General features: G+C 44.5%; 1 protein-coding gene across 7 annotated transcripts in view; it reads left to right on the top strand.

Moving 5' to 3' along the window:
* Nucleotides 1–2,684: 2,684 nt before the first annotated feature.
* The window catches only part of MARK3 (microtubule affinity regulating kinase 3), a 31,656-nt gene continuing 10,632 nt past the window's right edge, over nucleotides 2,685–23,708 (top strand). For 4 of the 7 annotated variants that reach the window (XM_023522359.1, XM_023522358.1, XM_011378492.2 and 1 more), the window contains exons 1-9: nucleotides 2,685–2,784; nucleotides 6,825–6,881; nucleotides 8,953–9,189; nucleotides 9,348–9,467; nucleotides 9,700–9,799; nucleotides 10,091–10,203; nucleotides 10,773–10,926; nucleotides 14,820–15,037; nucleotides 17,594–17,697. In XM_023522359.1, the coding sequence (XP_023378127.1) occupies nucleotides 2,749–2,784; nucleotides 6,825–6,881; nucleotides 8,953–9,189; nucleotides 9,348–9,467; nucleotides 9,700–9,799; nucleotides 10,091–10,203; nucleotides 10,773–10,926; nucleotides 14,820–15,037; nucleotides 17,594–17,697 (1,139 nt within the window). In that variant the 5' untranslated portion in view covers nucleotides 2,685–2,748. The remainder of the gene's footprint in view (nucleotides 2,785–6,824; nucleotides 6,882–8,952; nucleotides 9,190–9,347; nucleotides 9,468–9,699; nucleotides 9,800–10,090; nucleotides 10,204–10,772; nucleotides 10,927–14,819; nucleotides 15,038–17,593; nucleotides 17,698–23,708) is intronic. The other 3 variants (XM_023522360.1, XM_011378494.2, XM_011378493.2) reach the window with 1 other exon arrangement.

Raw genomic sequence — 23,708 nt, 5'->3', positions numbered from 1 at the left:
TTTCTGTTCCTCTCACGGAGAGTGACGTTCATAATTTTTTCATTGTGTAGCCTCTGCAGTGCACCGTGCTTTCTCTTAGCTGACCTCCTTTGATCTTCACAATGACCACATCATGTGACCGGGCAGTGAGTGATGGGCTTTTCCCACCGGGAAAATAGAGGCCAGGAAGTCTCCCTGTGGTCACTCTGCCCGACCTGGGGCCCCAGCCTTCTAACACCGTGTAGCCACTCCTGATTTTGTTAGTCAGTCATGACTTTCTGTTCCCATGTATTTTAGGTACCAGGGTCATGGAGATTGCTCTTACATAGGGGCAAGACAAAAACAGCTGAGACACATCCAGTTTTAGTAGAAAGAGGATGAGCTTTGGGAAAGAGAGAGGTGGGGGCATTCCAGCCCGTGCCCCTCGTTAGCATTGAGACCCGATAAATCTCACGTCTCAGTTCTCAGAGGACATGCCAACACGGCCCTCCTTCCAGGGGCATGGTAGCCGCGTTACTCGGTTGATGGCGGTTTAGGAAAGCACTGTCGGTCTCCAAGGCATCACTTTTATTGTTGATATGTTTGCCATTTTGAACAACAAACATTTCACTGGATTGACTACCTATTCCTCCCCAGCCTGATGCTTTTCAGTTTGGTGGAATCGTAGAATTTTAGAATTGGAATCTTAGAAATCAGCCGGGACGACTACCTAATTTTTACAGATGAAGCTAAAGCCCTGAGGAGTGTCCTTTGCCAACAGTTGCATCTCTGGTGGCAGAACCTAAACTAGAACCAAGGGACTTTTGAACTGTCCTGTCCAGTGTCCTTCCATCAATGACACGGTCCTTGACCTGGATGTACAGAGCCACCGTTTGCTCTTTCATTCTCTTTTTAATAAATAGCCTTTAGTGTTTCAGTTCAGCTACTTAATCTGAGTGCTAATGCATTTTTAATAAGGAAAAAAAATCTGGATAAATTCCTGATTTATAACTTAGTAGTTGTGAGTGTGACTTGATGGTTCCAAAATCTCTTAAGAGGTTTATATTATTTTGAATTCTTAAAAATATTTTAAAATTATATTGACAGACTTGGACTTTATCTGTGTTACTCTACAACTAGTGGGTTTTATCCATTATTATTTTTTTTAAAGTCAAAACTATTTTCTACGTGATATGCGTACATCTTTAGTTTCCACTTTTCAACCACTTGTTTTGACATTGTATACTATTCTGCAAATAGAAGGGTCAGAAGGGTCGTTCGCTTAGAAATGGCTGACATTTTACTGAGCTGACATCTTTCATAATTCATCATCGTTAAACGAATTGTGTAGTGCAAATTACCAACACGCAATGCCTTTTAAAAGTGCATTATGCAGTCGAGTGATAACTTGAAATATATTTATGCCCATTCATTATATAAAAATTTATTCAGAGTTAGGGCTGAAATTCTAAAAGTCAGAGAAATTAATATACAGTTCAGATTGACTTTTTCCTCAAAAATATTTAACATATGTTCTGAAACAGGTTTTTGAAAGTATCAAAATATTTTTGTTGAATATCGTCACTAAGCTGGTGGTAGTATCCTTTATTTTTACGAAGTAGACATGATTCTTTCCCGAACACGTTATACCGAATTGACTAAATTAGTACTGTTTCTGTTGATTTTAGAGGCCTCGTTTCTTTATTCCAAATCGATAAGCCATTGGCAATACCGATGCATTCCCTGAAGCGTCACCCTTTTTTCCTGAGAAATTAACACCTTGTGAACTACCACGTAGATGTCCACCAGCACGTTCCATTGGCTTTACCTTCACACTGTGTCCCGGATCCCCGTACCTCACCACCGCTGTCATTTCCTACCCGAGGTCCGGCACCCTCACTGTTGCCTTGGTTATTGTACCACTCCCACCTGGCCTCCCAGTCCCTTCCCCAACCCTCATCTCTCTCTAACAGCCAGAGTGACTCCTGTAGAGTCAGGCACTTCGGACCATCTGCCTCTCCTCCCACGCAGAGCTGTGCCTGGTCCTTACCCGCCCGCAGACCTCTTCATGACCTCACCCCCGCCACGGCTGTCCTGGCTCGGTCTCCCTTCCTCTTTGCTCATGGGAGTCAGCAAAGTGCTCGCACACACAAACGCACGTCCCGTGTCTTTCCCCCGCCTTTCGCCGCAGTACTTCTTGTCATATGACATGCTGTACATTTGTTTGTTCGTTATCTGTCTCCCCCTGCTAGACAGTAAGCTCCATGCAGAAAGGGACCTGCCTTTGTTCACTGCTGTTTCCCGAGAGCCTGGGACAGGGCCTGGCAGTCAGCAGGCACTCAGTAAATATTTGTTGAATGAATGAATTTGTTCAGGAGATGCGTTTTTTTTTTTGTCATACTACAGTGAGGACGTCCTCTTGTAACACAAGTAGCTTATCCATTTTAACTTTCAGTTTTAATTACCAGGTTTTTATTAAAGCCTATTAAAGACATAATCTTTAAAACTTGTATAATTTAAACATGAGAATTTAATTTCAAAGCTTTTCTCTAGCTAAGAGATTTTTGTCGATGAACTTTGCCCATAGTTAAACTTAAGACTGGCTTAATTTAAATTTCACATATTTTTGTTTATCTTCATACTTATATTTAAAAGGAAAAATTAGAGTATTGCTAAAGGGGAAACATTGTCAATTTGTGGAAACTTAATGCTCAGAAGTAGGACTTCTGCTTACTTTTATTTCTCTCAATTGTAGGTGAAGTATTTGACTATTTGGTTGCACATGGAAGAATGAAGGAAAAAGAAGCAAGAGCTAAATTTAGACAGGTATGAGTTAACAAACCTTTAGTTTATTAACTTAATAAAGTTATCTTGCTTAAACCCTGAAGCAAACAAGTATTTGCCTCTGTAAACGGTTGTAAGGCCCCTTGGTTGAGGCAGCAATTGGCCATTCAGTTCAACAAAAATTTATTGAGTCTCTTTCATGCCTAAGGCACTGTGCTAGAGGCAGCTATGGGTTCTGTTTCTAACTATGTAATTGGGTTTTAGTCTCACTCTGACCCTTAGTTCTTGACAGTGAGCCTTAAACTAGAGATTTTTCTTAACACCTGTCATTGCACTAATTAAAACCATTTCTGAGTTTTTAGCAAGAGAGTCACAATCCCAGAATTCATGACTGGTTTTGTCTTAACATAAACCAAAACCAAACAGAACTTAATAATAATTACTATTTATTGATTGATCATCATCTGCCAGACATTGGGATAAGTACTTTGCCTACATTAATGTAAATCTTGCAACAGCCTTGTGAGTTAAGGAGCGTTATGCCCATTTGCTAAAAATAAGGAAACCGGAACACTGGCAGGTTAAATAATTTGCCCAAAATGTGATGCCCGGTAAGTAGCAGACCTGCCATCGATTCAATCCCAGGTCCTATGACTCCAAAACTCATTATGTTTGCTATTAGTTAGACTAGGAATCAGCAAACCATTTCTGTAAAGTGCCAGATAGTAAATATTTTAGGGTTTGTGGGCTGTGTAATCCATGTTGCAACTGTCGAGCTCTGCTGTTGTAGCATAGAAGCAGCTGTGGACAGTATGGAAATGAATGTGCTCACACTATTGTGTTCCAGTAAAACTTTACAAAAGCAAGCGGTGGGCCGGCTTTTACCTGCGAGCCACCGTTCGCCCACCCCTGATTTTGATGACAGGAAGGAGCGGGTACTTGATTACTTTCAGATTAACTCTGTTCTCCCATAGTTACAAGCTCTTCATTTGTCTCAAAACTTTAAAATTTTTCTTTTATTCACTTGTAAGGCTGTCAAGGTAGAGTTATGGACGGGAATCTTTAAAGGTTTCACGGTATTGGAAAGGCAGTTCTAGCTGATTTTCAAGATTTCTCTTAACATTTGCCTTTCTTGATTTGTTTAGTGTTAATAATTAAGGACTCATTTACAAGTTTCCTAACTTTTGCTACTTTTAAATTTAATTTAAAACTTTAAAAATACTAATAGCACTTTGAATTAAAACCTGTTAAATATCAAATTTGAAACTAACTTCTGGCTCTCATTTAACTTCTGATCCTCAGTTTTTCTAGCTATGAAAAGAAGTGCTACTCAGTGAATTCTGAAGTTCATTTCAGTTCCGTTATCGTTTTATTCTGTGATAATGGCAGGAAACTCAAATTTTCTTTATTACAAAACAAGTCTCTTTGACCCCTTTGATAACTGTACTCTTAATTTTTATAAATCGGCCACCTAAAAAATAAGATTTTTTTTGCCTCATAAAACTTAAATTCCTTCCAGCTCAGGTAAACCTGTCTGACTGGCAGAAATTACTGTGAATGTGTTTTATCGGCTGGGGAGAAGCCCGGTGCCAGCCAGCAGGCGTGAGCCCGGGCCCTGCCCCAGGAGGCATCAGCGCTTACAGCCGCAAGGCCTCTCTCTGTCCACCTCCACCCACGCTGCTGGGGTCCCGCTTGTCGGAGAAACTTGGGCTTTACTAACCTAGATCTCGAGGCAATCACTCAGATTTTTGTTTTAAATTTCCTGCAGGAATTCTGAAGCTTTCATTTGAGTAACCTTAACTGGTCCAGGAGAGGTCGTTTGTGCTTCTGCATTTAACAACCTGATTTACAGCGCTCACAGTTGACGTAACCCTTTCTCCTGGCCGCAGTGTGTCCTTAGGACAGTTCATTTAGACCCGGAAGGGCCAAGCGTGGTATCGGTGTCTCTGCTTTTCTCTGTTCCTAATTGCTATGCTTTCCAAAAGTATAAGTTGTCCTTACTTGGCCTAAATAAAGTTTTCCTATTTACGACAAAGCGGAAGGCGTGCCACGTACAGAGTACACTGTGCACAGTCTGCTTTCTGTCAGAAATTGGCCCTTCTCTGCATATTCATCAGCAGATGGCTTCTCCTCCCGCCTCCTTCACCATTCCTGTCCTGGTTACTGCTCACGCTATTTCCATCATTTGGCCGAGCTCTCGTTCTTTTCGAAGAAAGAACAGAGTCCTGCCTCCGTCTCCTTCCCTCACCTCCGTGCCGGTGCGTGGCCATGTCGCTGCCTCCATCCTTCCGTGTGACTGGGGATGGGCTGACTTGCATTCAGATTCGAACCTGGGAACGTCAGCTTCCCGGCCTTCGTTAGGAGGAACTGCTTCTGTCTTAAAAGCAGAACGCGAAAAAAGCAATAATTTAAAGTTAAGTGTTTTCAGATTTCGGTGCCATTACATCAGCTTTGAGCTGTTTGGAGGTAGAAGAGGAATTCTTTGATCTCTTTGAGAAGGCATAGGAAACTGTCAACTCTGATTCAAAAGCAGAATTTGAAAATACCTCTGAGAAAATTCTCCATTTTGGGGAGGGGGGCAGAGGAGCAATTGGATCAGGCAGAAGATAAAAGTTATCAGTGTCTTAGGCAATAAACCTCTTTGTTTTGGGAAAACAAAGCTATTTAATGTTTCCAGTTTTCATGCAGACAGAATAGGAACAGCATTTCCAAAGTGGCAGATGCTCTCAAGCCCATCTTTTGACATTGGGATTTTTCTTCCTTTGGGTTATTATGAATAGGTCCGATCTGCTGAATATTCACTTTATTTAAAATGGCTTAGTGAAGCCCTGATGTTGGCATCATCCCACCCGAACCCCAGCCATGCTTCTCTTTGCTGCTTATTCTGAACCAAAAAAATGTATAAAACAGCCCCAGAGTTTTGTTTGTTTGTTTGTTTGTTAGAACCAAAAAGAAGGTTTATTAGGAAAGGGGTAACACTCCACAGACAGAGTGGTCTCCTTTCAGGGGGAGAGAGTGAGAGAGCCTAAGAGAGACAAGGACAGTGAGAGAGACAGAGTCAAGGTTAGTACAGAAAGACAGCGAGAAGGGACACAGCCCCAGAGTTTTTATGTCTAGTGTAGGTCAGTGCGTGTGGCCTACAATTAAAAGTGGATGATTTGGTGAAATAGGCAGTATTTTCGTTATAACCTTAGTTTTGTGTATATATAATCATGTATGTAAATACACGTGCATAATACCAAAGAAAGGACTAGAAGCAAATAGGCCAAAATAGCAGATGTTACCTGCATAAACTTTTCTACATTTCCTAAAATTTAAGGAGACTTGAAAAAATTACTAATAAGTGTGAAGATTCAGCAAAACAGTGGTTTAGCAGTGCTGGTCACAGGGCCAGCGAGAAGGTGAGTGAAAGCATACCACTTGCTGAGAGTGGCCGCGACCCTACCGATGGAGCACAGGAGTTTCCCTAGTTTGCCGTTCACGCACATCATAGCATTCACAGCACAACATTCACGCTTCCATTTTCAGGAAGAGGAAGCTGATCCTCAGGGAGGTGAAGTAACTGTTGCTGTCCTTGAACTCACAGCAGCTAAAAGGAAGCGAGCATTGTAGGGAGCAGACCGCCTGGGAAGGAAAGGGATTGGCAGGAGGAGCAACCTGGAGTAGCACCTGGCCACGGGCAGTCTGTAACTGCCAGTCTGGGTCTGAGTTGGTCACGTGGGCGTGGAGAGCTTGCAGCAGAGCCATCCGATCCTGGTCCCAGGGGCAGCCAGGGGCCTCCAGATCTGGTGGTTTGTTAGGCCCTGGCACCACGCTCACAAATACTGGGGTGTCGAGGGTAGGGCCCCAGAAGAGACTTCCCAGTTAAACTGCAGAGAACAGGAAGAACACCCCCACCCATCTCTTTTTGCCCTCACCCCTGAGCTTCTCCAAATCGAGAAGTTCAAAGCAAAAGAAAAGATTTAAAGATCCACAGACACTGGAGTGAGTGCTCACTGAGCATTTAGCACGTGTGAACAGTAATGGATTTTCATCTTAGTTCCCCCAGGGATGGCTGTTAACTTTGCTTCTCTCCTTCCCAGATCGTGTCTGCGGTCCAGTACTGCCACCAGAAGCGGATCGTTCACAGAGACCTCAAGGTGAGTCCCCGCGCCCTCAACTGGCGCATGCTCGGTGTGCGCTCAGTTCTCCGGCATCGGCACAAGTGAGGCGTAGATTAGACCGTGTTACTAAATAAGCTGAGATAACTCCTATGACAGTTGAAGCTTTTTAATCGAGTTCTAGTCAAGAGCATTAAAGATGAAGGAAAATGAGGTTTATTAAAAGTATTTTACATTTCAGTTAAAGCAGTTCATAGTTGGTCTCTGGAGAAAACTCTTCACGCCAGCAAACAGACGGGAGCCTCAGAAATGCACGTTCTCACCTGGTCAGCGGTCTCTCCTGTTCCCCTGCACCTCTGCCCTTTCTCTAGGCACAGGAGGTTTCCTGTTTGACAGAGAAGATAGAAATGCCAGGGCAGAGCCGGCACGGCTGCACCTGCGCCCACCTTCACCCCTCAGAGCTTTCCTCCCGTTACAGGACGGCTGGGCGCCCCCGGCCCCGCCTCTGCTCTGGGTCCTGTCCCCTTCCGAGGGCTGCCATGCTGACTGGCGCCTCCCGTCGCCCGTCTCTCCACTCACTTTCCGCTGGGTCTCACCAGCAGCGTTTACAAAAGCGTGCTCAAGTCCGAGCCATCTTTTACCAGAGACCCCCACCCCGCTCCCCTTCCACATTCGCCCTTTTCCCCTCTTCACCTCCACAGCCATGTTTCTCTAAACACGATCTCGATTTCTGGATCCTGTCTAACTTGGCGCTCACTTCCTCTCTCTCCTCAACGTAATGGTCATCGACCTGCTGGTTCCTCTGCGCAGCCACTCCAGAGCCGTCCCTGCAGCCAGAGCCGTCTTCTCGGTCCTGCATCCCGCTGGCAAAAGGACACCTTCCCCTAAGCACCCCTTGGGCACCCTGGGGTCAGCAGAGTTCCTTCCTGAACTTGAACATTCATTTCTCATCCTGGCGACTGAAGTCCCTCAGGCACCTCGCTCTCCTCTGCTCTGTCATCCACTCGGTCCCCGGTCCTTTGGTACTTACCTGTGGACCGTGCTCTTTCCTGCCCGCGTCACGCACTGTCCTAGCTCAGACCGCCAGTGCCTCGTTACACCAGCTTCTCGCCTGTCTCCTCCCAGGTTGCCTCTCCCTCCCATGTTTTCCACACCGCAAGCAGAATGGCCTTTTCCGAACACAAGCAAGACGGCCATTCCCCTGCTTGAACAACCCTTCAGCGGCTTCCCATTGCCTATCGGTTGGACACCTCAGCTTTCCGACTCCAAGTCACTCTGCTGACCCTTTGTGGTTCCGCTGTGGCCGCGTCCCCAGCCATCTTTCTCTCTGTGTCTTTCTCACAGTCTTTCAGCATCTTGAGCAAAAGGTCTTCTGTCACCTTCTGGGTTTTCAGACTGTTCTGCCTGAAGTCTCTCCCATCAGCATACCCCCTGCTAGCGACTGAACCTTGAGCCCGCAGCTTTTGATTTCACCCCCTCTTGGAAACCGTCCATCAGCTCCCACCCCTCCTGTCACAGCACTTAGGTCACAGAGTATAGCTGCCTATTTTTCAGCCTCTCGCCTTCTAAACCATGAGCTTCCTGAGGGCAAGACCCTGTCAGTCTTGTTCATTATATGTCCCGGCACTGACATAACGCCTGGTATGGAATTGCCACGTGGTGTATATGTGTTCAAGTGAATAAATGTGATTGTGATCTGTATCTGGAATGAGGTTTAGGGGTCTCCCTCCCTAGCAACAGCCATTTTATAGTTAGCAGTTTTAGGAAATGTGTCTGTCCACCTAAAGCAAGTATTCATTTTTTTAAAGCTCCTTATTATTCTTAATTTAAAAAGCTATTTAAAAGTGTTTTTAATCGTGGGGCATTTATTGTTTAAATTATTGGTAGAATTAATCTATACTTTGTGTCTGTTATTGGATGTTAATGTTAAAAATTAGAAATTCTGATTTAGCTCCATCTTTTTCTGGAAAGAATGCTTTCTCATTTTATTCATTAGGATGTATTTAACTTTATATCCTTACAAAAAAACTTTTATGAAATGCCTAATTCTATCACAGTTATAATTATATTTTGGTTAAATTTCATTTTTGTCTTGATGTTTTCCCTCTAGGCTGAAAATCTATTGTTAGATGCTGATATGAACATTAAAATAGCTGACTTTGGTTTTAGCAATGAATTTACTGTTGGCAGTAAACTGGACACATTTTGTGGCAGTCCCCCGTACGCAGCCCCAGAGCTCTTCCAGGGCAAGAAATATGACGGGCCGGAAGTGGACGTGTGGAGCCTCGGCGTCATTCTTTACACTCTAGTCAGCGGGTCACTCCCCTTTGATGGACAGAACCTAAAGGTAAAAGAAACAGTTGTATCCAGGTTCTTCAGAAAGCTAGAAGGGTTTATAAAAGGATGAGCGTTGGTGTTTTCATGTTAGGTCCGTATGGCCTCCGGGGCTGCTTTTCTCACCTCACAGCTGACTTTCTCGTTTTCTTTCCTTCTTCCTCCCCAAAGGAACTGAGAGAGAGAGTATTACGAGGGAAATACAGGATCCCCTTCTACATGTCCACAGACTGTGAAAACCTTCTCAAACGTTTCCTGGTGCTAAATCCAATCAAACGAGGCACGCTAGAGGTAATCTCATAAGTGGAGATAAGTGACCATTTTGGAGAGTTTTTCAAGTATTTCCAGAACTTTGCTTGGTTTATATGACATCGAGAACTATCTTGAAGCTTTTAAAGCAGGAATTGAGACATAAAAACATTTTTTGAGCAGTAATCGATGAAATTTGAAAGTAAGTTCTCCGAAATATTGTGATTATCAGAGCATTTTATTTTCTGCTACTAATGAGCGGTTCACCTTTCAGCAAATCATGAAAGACAGGTGGATCAACGCCGGGCATGAGGAAGATGAACTGAAACCATTCGTTGAACCAGAGCTGGACATCTCCGACCAGAAAAGAATAGGTACTTGCTCTGTGCCTGCGTGCGGGTGTGTGTTCAGGTAGCACGCCTAAAATGGAAATGATGGGAAGTTAAGCGTAAGTTAAATGAATCAGCCTCTGTTTTGTCGTGTTTAGGAACTCATCTGCAATTTCCTACAATAGCACCGAATAACTCAGAAATAAGCCAGCTAGCTGCCCATGTATGTTAGAAAATGTGTGATCTTTTGGGTCAAATAAAGGAAATCATTTTACCCTATAACAGTGATTTCTTACCCAAACAAACCACCTAAACTATATTATTTTTTTCTTTTAGATATTATGGTGGGAATGGGATATTCACAAGAAGAAATTCAGGAATCTCTTAGTAAAATGAAATACGATGAAATCACCGCTACATATTTGTTGTTGGGGAGAAAATCTTCAGAGGTAAGAATAATCAGAGAAAACAACTAAAAATATCTTGTATGTAAATTATCAGTTTATATAAACTCTTATTTTTTATTTTTTTAATACATGTAGCTTTTGGTATATCATTTTTTAGTTTACCCACAAATGACAAGTTTAACTCTTAGGACCATTACGAGCTACTATTTTAACTTCAAGATAATCACCTTAATGGTGGACATTGTCACACACTTGGCTTTCATAAGGTAACTTAACAGCCACTAATAGTTTAGCAATGATATAAAGTATCAGATGAAGTAAATAGAGCATTTTAAATTATTTGACAAAGGCTAGAAAGAAAGTCATAAATACATATCCTTTCGTGAGTTTTTCACGCAGTCAGGAAAAAGCACTTTGCCTGAAATAAGGGTTATCATTTTTGTGTGGGGTTTTTTTTTTTGAGGGGGGAGTATATCATTTTTGTACACTGTGATTCTTCTTGTTCCTAAATAGGCTGTTATGAGAGGTTCGCGTGTTGTGAGAGTTTAGTTTCCTAATAAACCATTTGGGTTCGTGTTGTGGTTTGCTCTGTTTTTCTCATTTTCTCTTAGCTGGACGCTAGCGACTCCAGTTCTAGCAGCAATCTTTCACTTGCTAAGGTTAGGCCAAGCAGTGACCTCAACAACAGTACCGGCCAGTCTCCTCACCACAAAGTGCAGAGAAGTGTTTCTTCAAGCCAGAAGCAGAGGCGGTACAGCGACCATGGTAAGTCTGAGGCCAGTCCAGTCTGTTCTCTTGGCGTCATCCCCGCACGAGAGTCCCCTGGCGCTGCTCGGGGCCCGTCGGGCTGCGGCGGGCTTGCTTTCCCTTCTTGGCATTTCAGCCGTCCGGCCGGTGCTGGCCTGATTCTCTCAGGGCCGGCTCTCCTTAGTACGGCTCTTGCTAGGTGAGGCCTAGCTGGGTGAAAGCTTACCACTCAGCCCCCTGGGACCCCCTCTTCACTCTCTCGTTCTGTTCATTCCCTTCTCATCTCTGCTTTGGGCTGACTTTCTAGAGCAGCGGTGTCCAGTGGAACTCCCTGCAGTGTTGAAGATGTTCTGTGTCTCTGCTCTTCAGCAGGGCAGCCACTAGCCACGTGTGGCTGCTGAGCGCTTGAGCCAAGGAAGCCATTTGCAGTATTATTAAGTTAAATTTACATAGCCGCGTGTGGCCATTGGCTACCATGCTGGACAGTGCAGCCCTGAAGAATACACAGTGCCCAGTTTTTCCTTAATTGGTTTGAGTGTTGGTTTGACCTGCGTCATACTCAACCCCACTCTGGTAGGTGTGTGTGTCTAAACACCGTCACTCTTAAAATTTTCACCATAGAAGTGAATGTTTATGAGACCTAGGACCCAGAAGGGTACGCTTACCAAACCTGACAGTGTTTCTGCCTTCGAGGCAGTCCGAGCGTTGGAATCCAGAGACTGGCGTGTGTGTTTATTCACCTGTAACTGTGAGTGTCCGCGCTGCAGGTTTTCCCTCTGATTCCAGTGTTCTAGGATTTAGGAAACAGATCTCTGTGGGCCGGTCCTCACTTTTGAAAACACCCTCACATGAGGCCTCCATTTACCACCTGCCCAGCTCATCGCCCCTCGGGACGCGGCTGTCTCTGCTCCCTGGTCCGGAGAGCCAGCACCAGCCTGCACGGGCATTCTTGCACGCCCGGCTTTGATGTGTGCCGGCAGTGACGACGCTCTGCTCGGTTTCCATTTCTCTTTCTGCTAAAGCAGCACATTGTGCTGGTGCTGCCCGTAAACCGTCTGCATGTCTGTCTGCTCTTCGAGGTGTGACTGAGCCCAAGACCATCCTGGCACCGGGATTTGTGCTCTTGCCTCTGTAGACCGGGTGTTGACCTGGGTCTCTGTCCTCTTTTGTGTTCGCGTTAGTTGGTAACAGGAGGGTTTTCAGTGCTTGTGGACTGCAGGGGAATTGGCAGAATGCCCACACCTTGGTCTAAACCATCAGTTTAAAGGGAGCGATTCCTAAATCCTGGAAGAAAGCTGGTATTGGCGTTTTCTCACATCTATAACGACTATCTTAATGGATTAATTTTGTCTTAACCCCATCGATTCCATCTGGATCGGTAATGCCTTTTTTTTCTACAGCTCAGAAAATTTTAGAGTTAAAAGAGCTTTAGACATGCTGTCATTCACTCACCAAAAACCCATTTTGTCAATGAGGAAATCTCAGAGAGCTCAGAGTCTCCTGAGGTTACAGAGATGTGGGAACACCTGGCACAGAACTCAGGTCTCCCAGTTCCTGGTCCCTGGTCCCTGGTCCCGTGGCTCTGTCCACTAACCGGCCTTCCAGTATTCTAGGGTTCAGGAAACAGATCTCTTTTTATAATCAGTAGTCTTTTTGTAATAATCCTTCCTTTTTGGAGCCTCTAATATTCACAAGAAGTTCATAAAAGAATATTTCCAGAAATCCACGTATATTGGAAGTTACTGACCCACTTCCACTTTTTTTTTTTATTCTTTGTGGAGAAGAAGATACAGTGGTCAGCAGAGGAAAGGTTTGATTGTGCCTCTGGCACTATTCATTTAAGTGCTGAAAATGGGACAGGTTCCAAAAACGACGGCTAGTGAAGCACATCCACCTGACGAGACAAGCCGGCCGCCCGAGCAGCTGAGCTTGTCCTCCCAGCTCCCCCTCCCCTAACTACCTTTCCTCACACTGATGGTTTCTGTGCACTGTGCACCTGCCTCTGCACGACCACACTTCATATGCGCTTCTTAATTTGGGACCCGTGTGTGTTTACTCGAGTGATCTTTATCAGATTGTCAAGGGGTTCTTTGTTTTATTTTCTTAAAAAAAAAAAAAATCGCTCATTTATTAAAAATGTGACTAGGACAGTTTGGTAGTTATGAGAAAGAAATTAATTTGCATCCAATTTTTACATCTCATACAAAGGCAGATTCCAGTTGGAAGGAAGCTGTAAATATAAAAAATAAAGCCACAGAAATAGTAAAAGAAAACATGAGGTAATTTATAACTTAGACTAGAAAAGGCTTTTCTAACAATGGCCCAAACACTGCAAGCCAAGAAAGAAAAGATTTGACAAAATCGATGACATAAAAATCATATTTCTGTGGTACAGCCACACTACGGAATACTGCTCCGCAATGAAAAGGAACCGACTATCGATACACACCACAACATAGATAAATCTCAAAGGAATTATGCTGAGTGGAAAAAACGTCTCAGAAGGTGGTGACAGAGTTGATTCCATTCATATGACATTCTTGAACTAGCAGAATTGCAGAGACGGAGAAAGGATTGGCGGTTGCCAGGGTTCAGGGCGGGGGTGGGGTGGAGGAGAGGTAGCTGTGGCTGTGAAAAGGTGGCCCACAAGGTCCTGGAGGTGGAGCGGCTGTGTCTCCACTGGTGGCAGGCACATGAACGCGCACCTGTGACCAAAGCGTGCGGAGCTCAACACACAGACACGACACAGGAGACTGGGCCGCGTGGTGTATGAGGTCAAGGGGTTGTGTCCGTGTCCGTTTCCATTCACAATCTCAAAGTTTAAAAAGCTTTGTCTTTTGTAAATAGAAATAAAAGTTTCAAAGCAAATCAGCAGTGACACTAAAAGTTCAGGATGCCATTGGCTACCTCAGGCTATTGAGAAGAAAGATGAGTGTTCAGGGTGATATCACTCTGTACTTGGTTGAGTCTTCATTTTATGGCCAAACTGAGAGCTTAGTTCTTCTCCCATAAATAAGACCAAAGCCTCATTTACTTTTAATTCAGTTCCATGGAGATTTACCATTTAGATTTTTATCCAGAAGTAGCTTTTATGCAGAAGTAGCTTTTCTGCACCCCACCCCATCCCACCCTTTTTGTAATAGACCTAAAATATAGTCTCTTCTACCGAAGAATGAACAGTGAGCACGTGGTCTGTCACCACTGGACATTGTATATAATGAAGGTGCGAGTTCTCTTGTTCGTTTCCAGCATTCTTGGAGCCCCGAGTCTCCAGTATGCGGGTAGTGTGTCATAGGACCCAAGCTGATTGTCCTCCCAGGGTCCCTTATCTAGGGTGGACTGTGACCAGAGACCTTTGCCCACTCCCTCCCTGTTGCTTATATGAGGAACATGCTTCCTCTGCTTATACCACCTTGTACCAGCTGCCTACTCAAAGCCCTATTTACCTAGAAGATTGAGTGCTTTAAAAAAGATCCAAGATAAAACTGCTAAAGACATGGCCCATAAATCTGTACCGTTCTGTTCCAAAAGGCGAAGGCATCTCTTGCACAAAAAAAGTTGTGATTCACTTGGATGGACCAGGGGAAGCAGTTCGTTCTGCATGGTGTGTGCACATCAAGTTGGTTGGGTTAGTTCTCCACATAGTCACTGCCCCTGGAGGACAGCTGTACAAGCTCATTAATAATAACTTTTAAAAACCTTAAGTAGAAAGTTAAAGACTAATGAGTGAAATTTCAAAATCGAATTTATCGCATAGGGAAAACATACACAGATGGGAAACATCTTAGAGGATTTTGCTGTCTTACATTTTCTCAGATGAAGAGCCGTCTTAGGTCATCTTAAAAACGTTTACTTTGGCAATAAAATGAGAAGTGTATTGTGACTTTTAAAAAGGGAACTCTGTATTTCAGCTGGGCCAGCTGTTCCTTCAGTTGTGGCGTATCCGAAAAGGAGTCAGACCAGCACCGCAGATGGTGACCTCAAGGAAGACGGCATTCCCGCCCGGAAGTCAGGCGGCAGCGCTGTTGGAGGGAAGGGCATTGCTCCAGCCAGTCCTATGCTAGGGAACGCGAGCAACCCCAACAAGGCGGACATTCCCGAACGCAAGAAAAGCTCCACTGTCCCGAGCGTAAGTGACCTTGAACTCCTGGGGTTGCGGGGTTGCGGTGCTCTCGATATTTCTTTTGCTCCTGCGTTCTTGGCGGCCAGAATGACCCCCCCACTGGGCCACCATGCAGCCACCAGCTGCTGCACTGAAGTGGGTCGAAGCGGTTCTCGATGAGCCCCTCCTACTAGGTGGGCACAAGACCCTCCAGGTCGGGCCGCTTCGAGTCATTCCACAGACACTTGCTGTGCTCTAGGTCAGGTTAGGCTGAGAGATGGAAAGAGCTCATAGCCTAACAGGAAAGAGAGGAAACCAGATGACGACAGCGCAGACAGGTGACCACACCGAGCACTGAGTGGTCTGACTGCCCATGAGCCAGGGACGTGTTGTCACCCCGCATTTTCAAAGGTTTCTGCTGACAACTTTGTGCCCTTACCATGTGCCAGAAACCATGCCGAGTGCTTTTCCATGTATTAGCTAAATTTTAAAATGAAGAGAAGTTAGTAATTGTGTAATATTACACTGCTGACCTGAATGCACTTTTTAATCCCTACCCTTAAAATCCCCCCAGTAAGCGGTGTTTGTTTAATTAGATTCTATTCAGCTTTAGAAATTTTTCTGTTAATTGAAACGTGTTCTCTCTGACTTGACATAGTGATTAGTATTCCTAGCACTTCTGAAGTGAGACTCTGCATAGTATGAACAATTCTTTAACCAGCTTGTTCCCTACAGAGGTAACAATGACACAGCCCTCCCTCCACCCCAAAGAAACCCTCACGTGAGAGCCCAGCGAGCCCCGCTGCCCGTTGGGGGTCGTCGTGCAGGACGCGTGTCTGCGCATCTCTGACCTGGGCTTTATCAGAGTAAACCTTGCGTGAAGAGGTTTTTGTTTTGGCTCCCAACGCTGTAAAATAGATCATTTAGAGCCTTGCAGTTTAAACTCAGCCTCCAGCTTTTGTTGACAGTTCCCCAGGAAGGTAAGGACCTGTTCTCTGCCTTCACAGCTGTGCTCATCTGCGCACCGCCCTTACGGAAACGTGTCTGGAGCGGGGTCAGTCGCCCAGCCTTGGTTCAGAAAGGAGAGGAGGAGTTGCTGTCAGCCTCCTCCCGCCAGCCTCGGCGTGGCCCTCCGCGCGCCTGCTCGCGCTGCAGCAGAGACGGCTGCTTTTCTCTTTGCTTCGACATTGTTCTTACCCGATAAAATTCCTTAGTTGTGACTTAGCTTTTGAAAAATTCATGTGAAATTCATGACATATCATTAACCATTTCGACGCGTACTGTTCAGTGGCGTCGACCATCAGCTCTCTGGTTCCACACTTTTCGGCACCCGTTAAGTCGTCACTCTCCAGTCCCCCGCCCCAGCCCCTGGCACCCACCGATCGGCTCTCTCTCCGGGTGGGTTTGCCCGTTCTGGATATTCCTCTGTCAGACAATACGCAGCCTTTTTTGACTGGCTGCTTTCACTCGGCATCACGTTTTCAGAGTTCATCGAGCAGCAGCGTGCGTCAGCACTTCATTCCTTGTTATTTGCCGCAGGTCTGCTCCTTCTCCACTGATGGACGTTTAGATTGTTTTAGGTATTATGGGTTGTGTCGCTGTGACATTTGTGTACCGGCTTCTGTGTGGACTTAGTTTTCATTTCCCTCGGAATGGAATCGCTGAGTCATATGATAATCTATATTTAACCTTTTGCGGTGCTGCCAGTTTTCCACAGCGGCCGCACCGTTCTGTATTCCTGCCATATACGAGAGTCCGTTTCTCCACATCCTTGCCAGCGTTTGTTTTGCATTTTTTAATTTGGCTGTGCTGATGGGTGTGGAGTGGTACCTCGTTGTGGTTTTGATTTGCATTTTCTTAGAGACTAGTGCTGTTCAGCATCTTGTCGCGTGCTTGTGGCCGATTGTGTGCCTTCTTTGGAGACATACCTACTCAAGTTCTTTGCCCATTTTTAAATTGGGTGGTTTGTCATTTTGTGGTTGAATTGTAAGAGTTCTTTATGTAGTCTGGATAGTAAGCTCTTACCAAATATATGATTTGAAAATGTTTTCTTCTATTCTGTAGGTTCTCTTCACATTCTTGAGAATGTCCTTTGATACAGAAAAGTTTTTAATTTTAACAAAGTTCAATTTATCAATTTTTTTTTTGTTCTGTGTACTTTTATGGTGAGTCACATCTATAAATCTCTTGTCAAATTTAGGGCCATGCATATTTACCCGTTTTTTCCTAATAGTTATTTGTTTACATCTTTTTTTAATATATGTTTTTTCTTACATTTATAATACTTTTTACTTTTTATTTTGAAGGTATTAACTTTTAAAATACTGGATCTCTCTACTTTAAATAATTCATGAGTTATTACTTCATGATTATTACAGCCAGAGCCATTCTTTATTCTGAGTGCCAGGAGAGGGTAGCCTGGCTGCCTCCACCTCCTTTTCTGACCTGTTGGCGAGCACCGTTGATATTTTAGGGTGGGTTTATTTAAAGACCGAGTTTTTATGTTTATTTAGGTGAGTTTTTTTCTCATTGTACTCTACTTACTAAATTGCTCGAGACCAAAATGCCCTTTTTTTTCAACAGAGTAATACAGCATCTGGTGGAATGACGCGGCGAAATACTTACGTTTGCAGTGAAAGAGCTACGGCTGATAGACACTCAGTAATTCCGAACGGCAGAGAAAACAGGTAGGAAATTCTACCTGTTTACAAGAAAGTTTGTTTTTCTCCAGAGAAATGGAAGCACGTTATTTACGTCTTGGTTTTTATAATCAAATTTCAAATAATACTGGTAAATATTCTGTAATGGTAAGTTAAATCTAAGTGTGAATTTTTAGCGAGACCCTCAAATTTCGAATTCCTCTCATAGTGCAGAGCCGATCCTGCTGGCTGGCCACACGTGATGGTGGAAGGGGCGAAGTTAAATGAGGGCTTTCCCCAAGGAGACCGATGTCAGCTGACGGTCTGGTCATAGACTAGTGGTCGGGGAAGTCGGGCGTGTTGTGCACATCAGTAACTTGGACAGAGGTGGAAGGAGGGAGGCCAGGGACCTGCAGCAGAGAGCCAGGCTTCTGGAGGATGCAGGTCGCAGAGTGGGGTGGCAAGCCTTCTGCAGCACTCGTCAGCGGTCTGCCCAGAGGACCGGCGGACAAGCAGTCATGTCATCTCCCCCTTGGGGGAGATGCACTCGGGATCCCAGAGCCTGCAGCAGTCTTCATCTGGTGGAGAGACAAGCATACATGGGCTGAGTGTGATTTAAAATACGAACAAGGTCATGTGACTAAGGAGAGAGTCGTGTTGTGCAAACAGCTTTCTTGGGGTTACAAAATAAGAAACAAGTAGAGTCAGAAAAGTAGGATAAAGTGGGATTAATGGGACCAGCGCCCCTGGGTAGCTAGTTTGTCGGGAGAGAAAAGAGAAGTGGTTGGATTACTGGAGCACTTAGGTGTGTATTCCATATAGAACGCATTTCCCAGGCTGGCATGGGGTTTCCTGCTTTCCCTTTGCAAGAGTTGTGTGTAAACTAAATCCGAAGTGGTGACAGAAGGTCACAGCGAGCAGACAAGGTTCTAGAGTAGAAATCCAGAAGATCAGTTTGCATCGTCTGTCACTGTTCCGTGACTTCTTAACTTGAACGTTGTTGGGTCATGTCTCATTCCCATGTCTCACATCAAAATTGGTTCTTTTTTTTTCTGACATTTACTTTCTGAAATTACATTGCAAGGTTTCTGTTTTCTGTGGATCTTATTAATCAAATGAATGTTTCGATCACTAACTTCTGTGGCAGCCTGAGCAAGGGTCCTTCTTTCCTCCTTCACCCTTAAGACCAGAGTCAAGTATTTAACATTTCCTCTTCTGCAGACCACTCTAGCTTGAATTGATATGAAAGTAAAAGCTTATTATGTGAGATTATGTTGATTATTCAGTGAAGTTTTAGAAATATTTACATTCTAATGTCCTCTTTTCTGATTCCTACGTATGTGCTTGTTTTAACGTTGTCTTTTTCATTATGATTAAAAGCTATTAATGACTTGTATAGCAACTGGGCCAGATAGCTTACAAGTAATGATTCATATATTCATTTAAAACTAAACTGTCCTCTGGTAAAATTTATTTTATTAGAGTTACATTCTCAAATCTATCAAGTTTGTTCCAGTTCAAAGTGATTTAATAAAAGATAGCAGTAGATTTAATTAGACAGGCATTTCTAATATGTTACGGATTTTAGTCTACAAAACGAGGAAAATGTTTTTTCATGACTCTCTCTTTTTACAAATTCTTATAAATTGTTGAACTGTTCTACCAGATTCCTTTTGAACTTTAGAAGGTACAGCTCTGAGGTACGCTCAGACTTTTTTAAGAGGCGGTTAGGAACAAGATCTGCCCCACTGTGCCTGTGTGTGTGTGCGCACATGCCCTTCTGAGTCCGCTTTCCTGCGATTACTCAGTGCACTCATCAGAAATCATTTTAAGAATTCTCAAATTCCTTTGGAGTCCTTACCTATCTGTGTTCTGTCCGCAGATGCCGTCCTCATTGGGGCCGACTCCTCTTTGTCCTGACCTGGGCCTCATTGCTTCTGTTGGCATCAGTCGTTTAAACACTTTGCTTTCGGGAACGTTGTCTTTGTCTTTAACCAAACAGCGCCTCAGTGCCAGACCACACAAGACAGGGCCCATAATTTTAATACTATCTGGATTTCCATTTTCTACCTTACGAATTAATTGAAAATGTATTTCCAATAATGTGGAAAATTATCGGAGGTTTGAGTGCCAGACTCTGTGGTCATGTTTTTTACTTTCGGTTAAGGCGCCTGAATGTGACAACTTTCTCACCCTTAAAATAGATGCTTGAGTCGTAAATTAGATGCACCGAGCCCTCCTTATGCACAGATGACTTCTTAGGCAGGCTGTTGCTTTTTCCTCTCCCATGTACACAGCTTATTCCTTGACTGAACTACTAGCGAGCTACAGGATGCCTGGATCTAGGCTCACTTCTGAAAGAAGGGCATTCATTTCCATTTTTAGCCTTGAATATGTTGGACTTTTTTCTTATAAATGTGTTTTTCCAAAATTTCAACACAAGAATGGTTGTGGCTAATAAAAACTGTATGAAACTTTAAACCAAAGTCTATACACATGTCTTAAACAAGCTCATCAGTTGTCTTCAGTATTCGACTCTGAACATGGGACGATGTTTTCAAGCCTCACCAAATGTATTTTTCTTGCCACAGGCAGTATAATTGATTTTTAATAAATAGTTTTTCGTTTTAAAATTAATATTATTTATTGAGTCTTACTAGTACCATCTTTCTGTTTTATCAGCTTTAAAGCTAGTCACTGGTGTGGGGGGGTGGGGGCAGTGCAGCGAGGTATAGCAAGTTGTTGCTTTGGCATGAGTAGTTTTCTAAGTAAGACTCGTTTGAAACCAGGCGTGCTGGAGTCCAGCCTGCTTTCTGCAGTGATCTCCCTGATGCGATTATTCTGCCTTCTTCAGATATTGGTCTCTGAAAAAGGCCCGGTACCAGCACTGACTAACGGTATAAACTAGGCGTGAGAAAGCGTTAATTACATCTTCAGTTGTATGATCTTGTAAAAGTCAGGTGTGTTCATAGTCCTTAAACCACTTAACACAGACACAGCGCTCAGCAGATACTGTCTTTTGTTATTGATGATAAACTGTTCAGATGTAAATGTGAACAATTTTCTTAGTTTACACTGACTATACTTCATCTGTCAACTTAATGTTGCTAATGAACCCACATAACATGGACACTCTGTCCTGCTTTTTCGTGTGCTTTTAAATATCTATAAGAGACTGTTGAAAATGTATTCATTTGAGGACATCCCCCCCAAAGAAGTAGTGTGATGTCATTCATTATAATAAAGCACAACATAACCTTTTCAAAGAAATTTTAGATATTTGATATCACAGGTAAATCTTTTTAATTGTCAAGTGGCTGTATTACCCGTTTATCCACTTTACCCATTTATCCACTTGTCTTGCATCAGGGCACAAGGACTGAGCAGAGAACGTTGATCACAGTTACCACATGTATCTTTCAGATTATCTTTTTAAGTCTGTTTTTGCCCAATCACTGATACACTTTGAATCAGCATCCAAATATTTCATATCAGAAAGTTCTGATATGGGATAGGTGGCATATCAAACAAATTGAGAATACCTGTCCATTAGTAACCATGAGTAGTTTAGAGTTTTTAAAAATGTTTTTTTTTTTTAAGGATAATCAGACATAAATATAAAGCAGCCAGGAAGAATGATAGGAACTTCATGCAACTTGGATTTTAAGGAACACATCGCTATTTTTATTAAGTTAAGGTTTAAAAAAATGGTTCTTCCTGGACCCAGAACTACTGAAAACGTAATGCAGCTACTCTCGTTTCTGTACATTGTCAGGGGCTAGTTATGGACCAGAACCATCATTTGTAACACTTTCGGGCGGGAGGGTGGTGTTGTCCAGCTTTCATAACAGCCAACTTGATGCGTTTTTAGAATGTGCAGCCCGTTGGGGTTTTCTGTTGTAAATAGAATTGTTGTGAGTTTGATTGTACAAACTTGAAATTCAGCAAACATTTACTGAGTTTATTGTTTCCTAAATCAAGATGCTAGGCCTACCGTAGAAGTTAAAAAAAAAAACACGTCTGTTTTGTTCCCTGCTTTGTGGAAGTCACGGTGCAATGTGGATTATATTCCTACAGAAATAATTCAGTCACCTGTAAGATTAGAATGTCAAAAAATTTAATAATTTTTAACTAAAATATCAATTTACACTCCTTTTTTGGAAGGTTTCCAACTTTAAGGCAGGTGTGTTTTGCTGCAGAGTTTCTGTCCAAAGTCCCCATCTTTATACACCTTGTACAGCTTGTTGCCCACACTGTCCAGCCATGAGCGGTGTGCCTCGTGGACACAGAGCAAGCATCTTCTTACTCGGTACGCTGACTAAAAGCCCTTTACTTCTCCAGAGTCTTTGAGACCATTTTTATTCTTCAGGGAAGAAGCCAAACAGCCCCTTCTTCCCCTGCTTTTCTTAATGCACCCATCGATCCCAGCCCCTATTTTGGACAAGAGAATGCCAACGGCTGGCAGGGGGATAAAGTGTGTTGACTCTTGCTCTGCCCTGAATAGGTAATAGAACATGAGTTGTATTTATCTGTACCTTCTTAAAAATAAAATTATACGTATACATACGTCTAGATGTATGTATTGGGAACTACCAAGCATTTCTTCAAATAGTTGAATCAATTAGGACTTCTGTGTGACAGGTGACAGAAGCCCAATCCAGCAAACTGAAATTAAGCAGGGCACCTGTGCATTCCCACAGCCAGGAACAACTGCGAAAGCCAGGTGTCACAGGTCCCTGCTTAGGCCCGGTGGCATCAGAGTTGCCACTTTACCTCTCTCTGCTCACACAGAAGCCCTGGGGGCATCTCTCACATCCCTGCAGGTCTGGCTCTGACCCTGTCGCTGGCCAGGGTGCTGGGAAAGTCTGGGGTGGCGTCAGGACTCCTAGGGCCCAGGAGCCTGCTCCCCCCAGAGCAGGATTTAGGTGGCGTGGCCACAAGGGGAGAGTAGGTGCCGAGGGGCAAACCCAGGAAGCTGAGTGTTCTTGTGTCTTCACGAGGCACTTGTTTCCAGTTCTTCCGTGACTGTGGTAGAGCCACTCTTCCAATTTGGAGGACAGGATTCTCGAAAATGCAGGCACGAGCAGCTTATTCCAAAGGCCCTCCCACCTCGTGTCAGGGCTGTCACAGTTCCAGTGAGGCACGTTGTGCACTTCCGTCCTCGGTTAGGAGAGCACTGCCTGAGCACCCACGTCACCTGAGCCTTTCTGCTGGTACTGGGGACCCCATGGCACAGGGCTGGCTTCCCAGGCTCAGGCAGGGCAGGGTCACCGCAACACGGCGCTGTGTAACAGGCACAGGCAGCGCGCACACTGAGTCTGCAGGAGCAGGACGGCCCCCAGCGGGGGAGCGCGTCGGGGGAGGCTTCGTACACGGCGTGAGCCGGGTTGAAATTTGATGAAAATAGAATGACACCAGCTGTCCAGGCACAGAGACGGCTCTTGCGAGGCGACTTTGACCTGATGTGTGACCAGTGGACCACACACCATCAGGAGGGCCATAGAGTTGCGTTCTGGGAGCTAATAGTGGACGGTAAAGCCTGGAGAGATGGCGGGGCCCAGGGGGAGGAGTCGGGTCTTTATCTTGAAGACCCAGTGTGCTTTCGAAAGGTTATGAGTGCCGAGGGGTTGTATTTCAGGAAGCTCACAGCTGTGCGGTGGACAGACTGGGAGGTCTGCGGGCAAGGCCAGGAGGCCAGTGCAGACAGGTGCGGAGGGCCAGGCCTGTGCCAGGATCAAGGCGCCGCACTGAGGCTCTGGGAGGAGACGTGGAGAGGACGGGCTGGCCGAAGCGCTTTAGGAAGGTGGCACGACCAAGATGTCACAGTTGCTCTGGACATGGAACATGAGAGAAAGACCCGATGGTCTCTCAGTTCAGGCTTCGAACAGATTTCTGCAGAAAGCCGCAGAGAGGGTGGAGCCGGAATTCTAAGTCCTGGTTGTCCTTACGGGGAGGGAGGCGTCGCTTTGGTAGGCCGAGGACACGACTGAGCTGGATTCAGGAGTAGAGAGGTGGTTTTGTTCCGGAGCTTCTGCCAGGCAAAGCTGCACACTTGCAGC

Source organism: Pteropus vampyrus, unplaced genomic scaffold (genome assembly GCF_000151845.1).
Source record: "Pteropus vampyrus isolate Shadow unplaced genomic scaffold, Pvam_2.0 Scaffold341, whole genome shotgun sequence".
Classification (NCBI taxonomy): Eukaryota; Metazoa; Chordata; class Mammalia; order Chiroptera; family Pteropodidae; genus Pteropus; species Pteropus vampyrus.
Note: the sequence above shows the minus strand (reverse complement) of the source record. Positions and strands in the feature narration are given on the sequence as shown.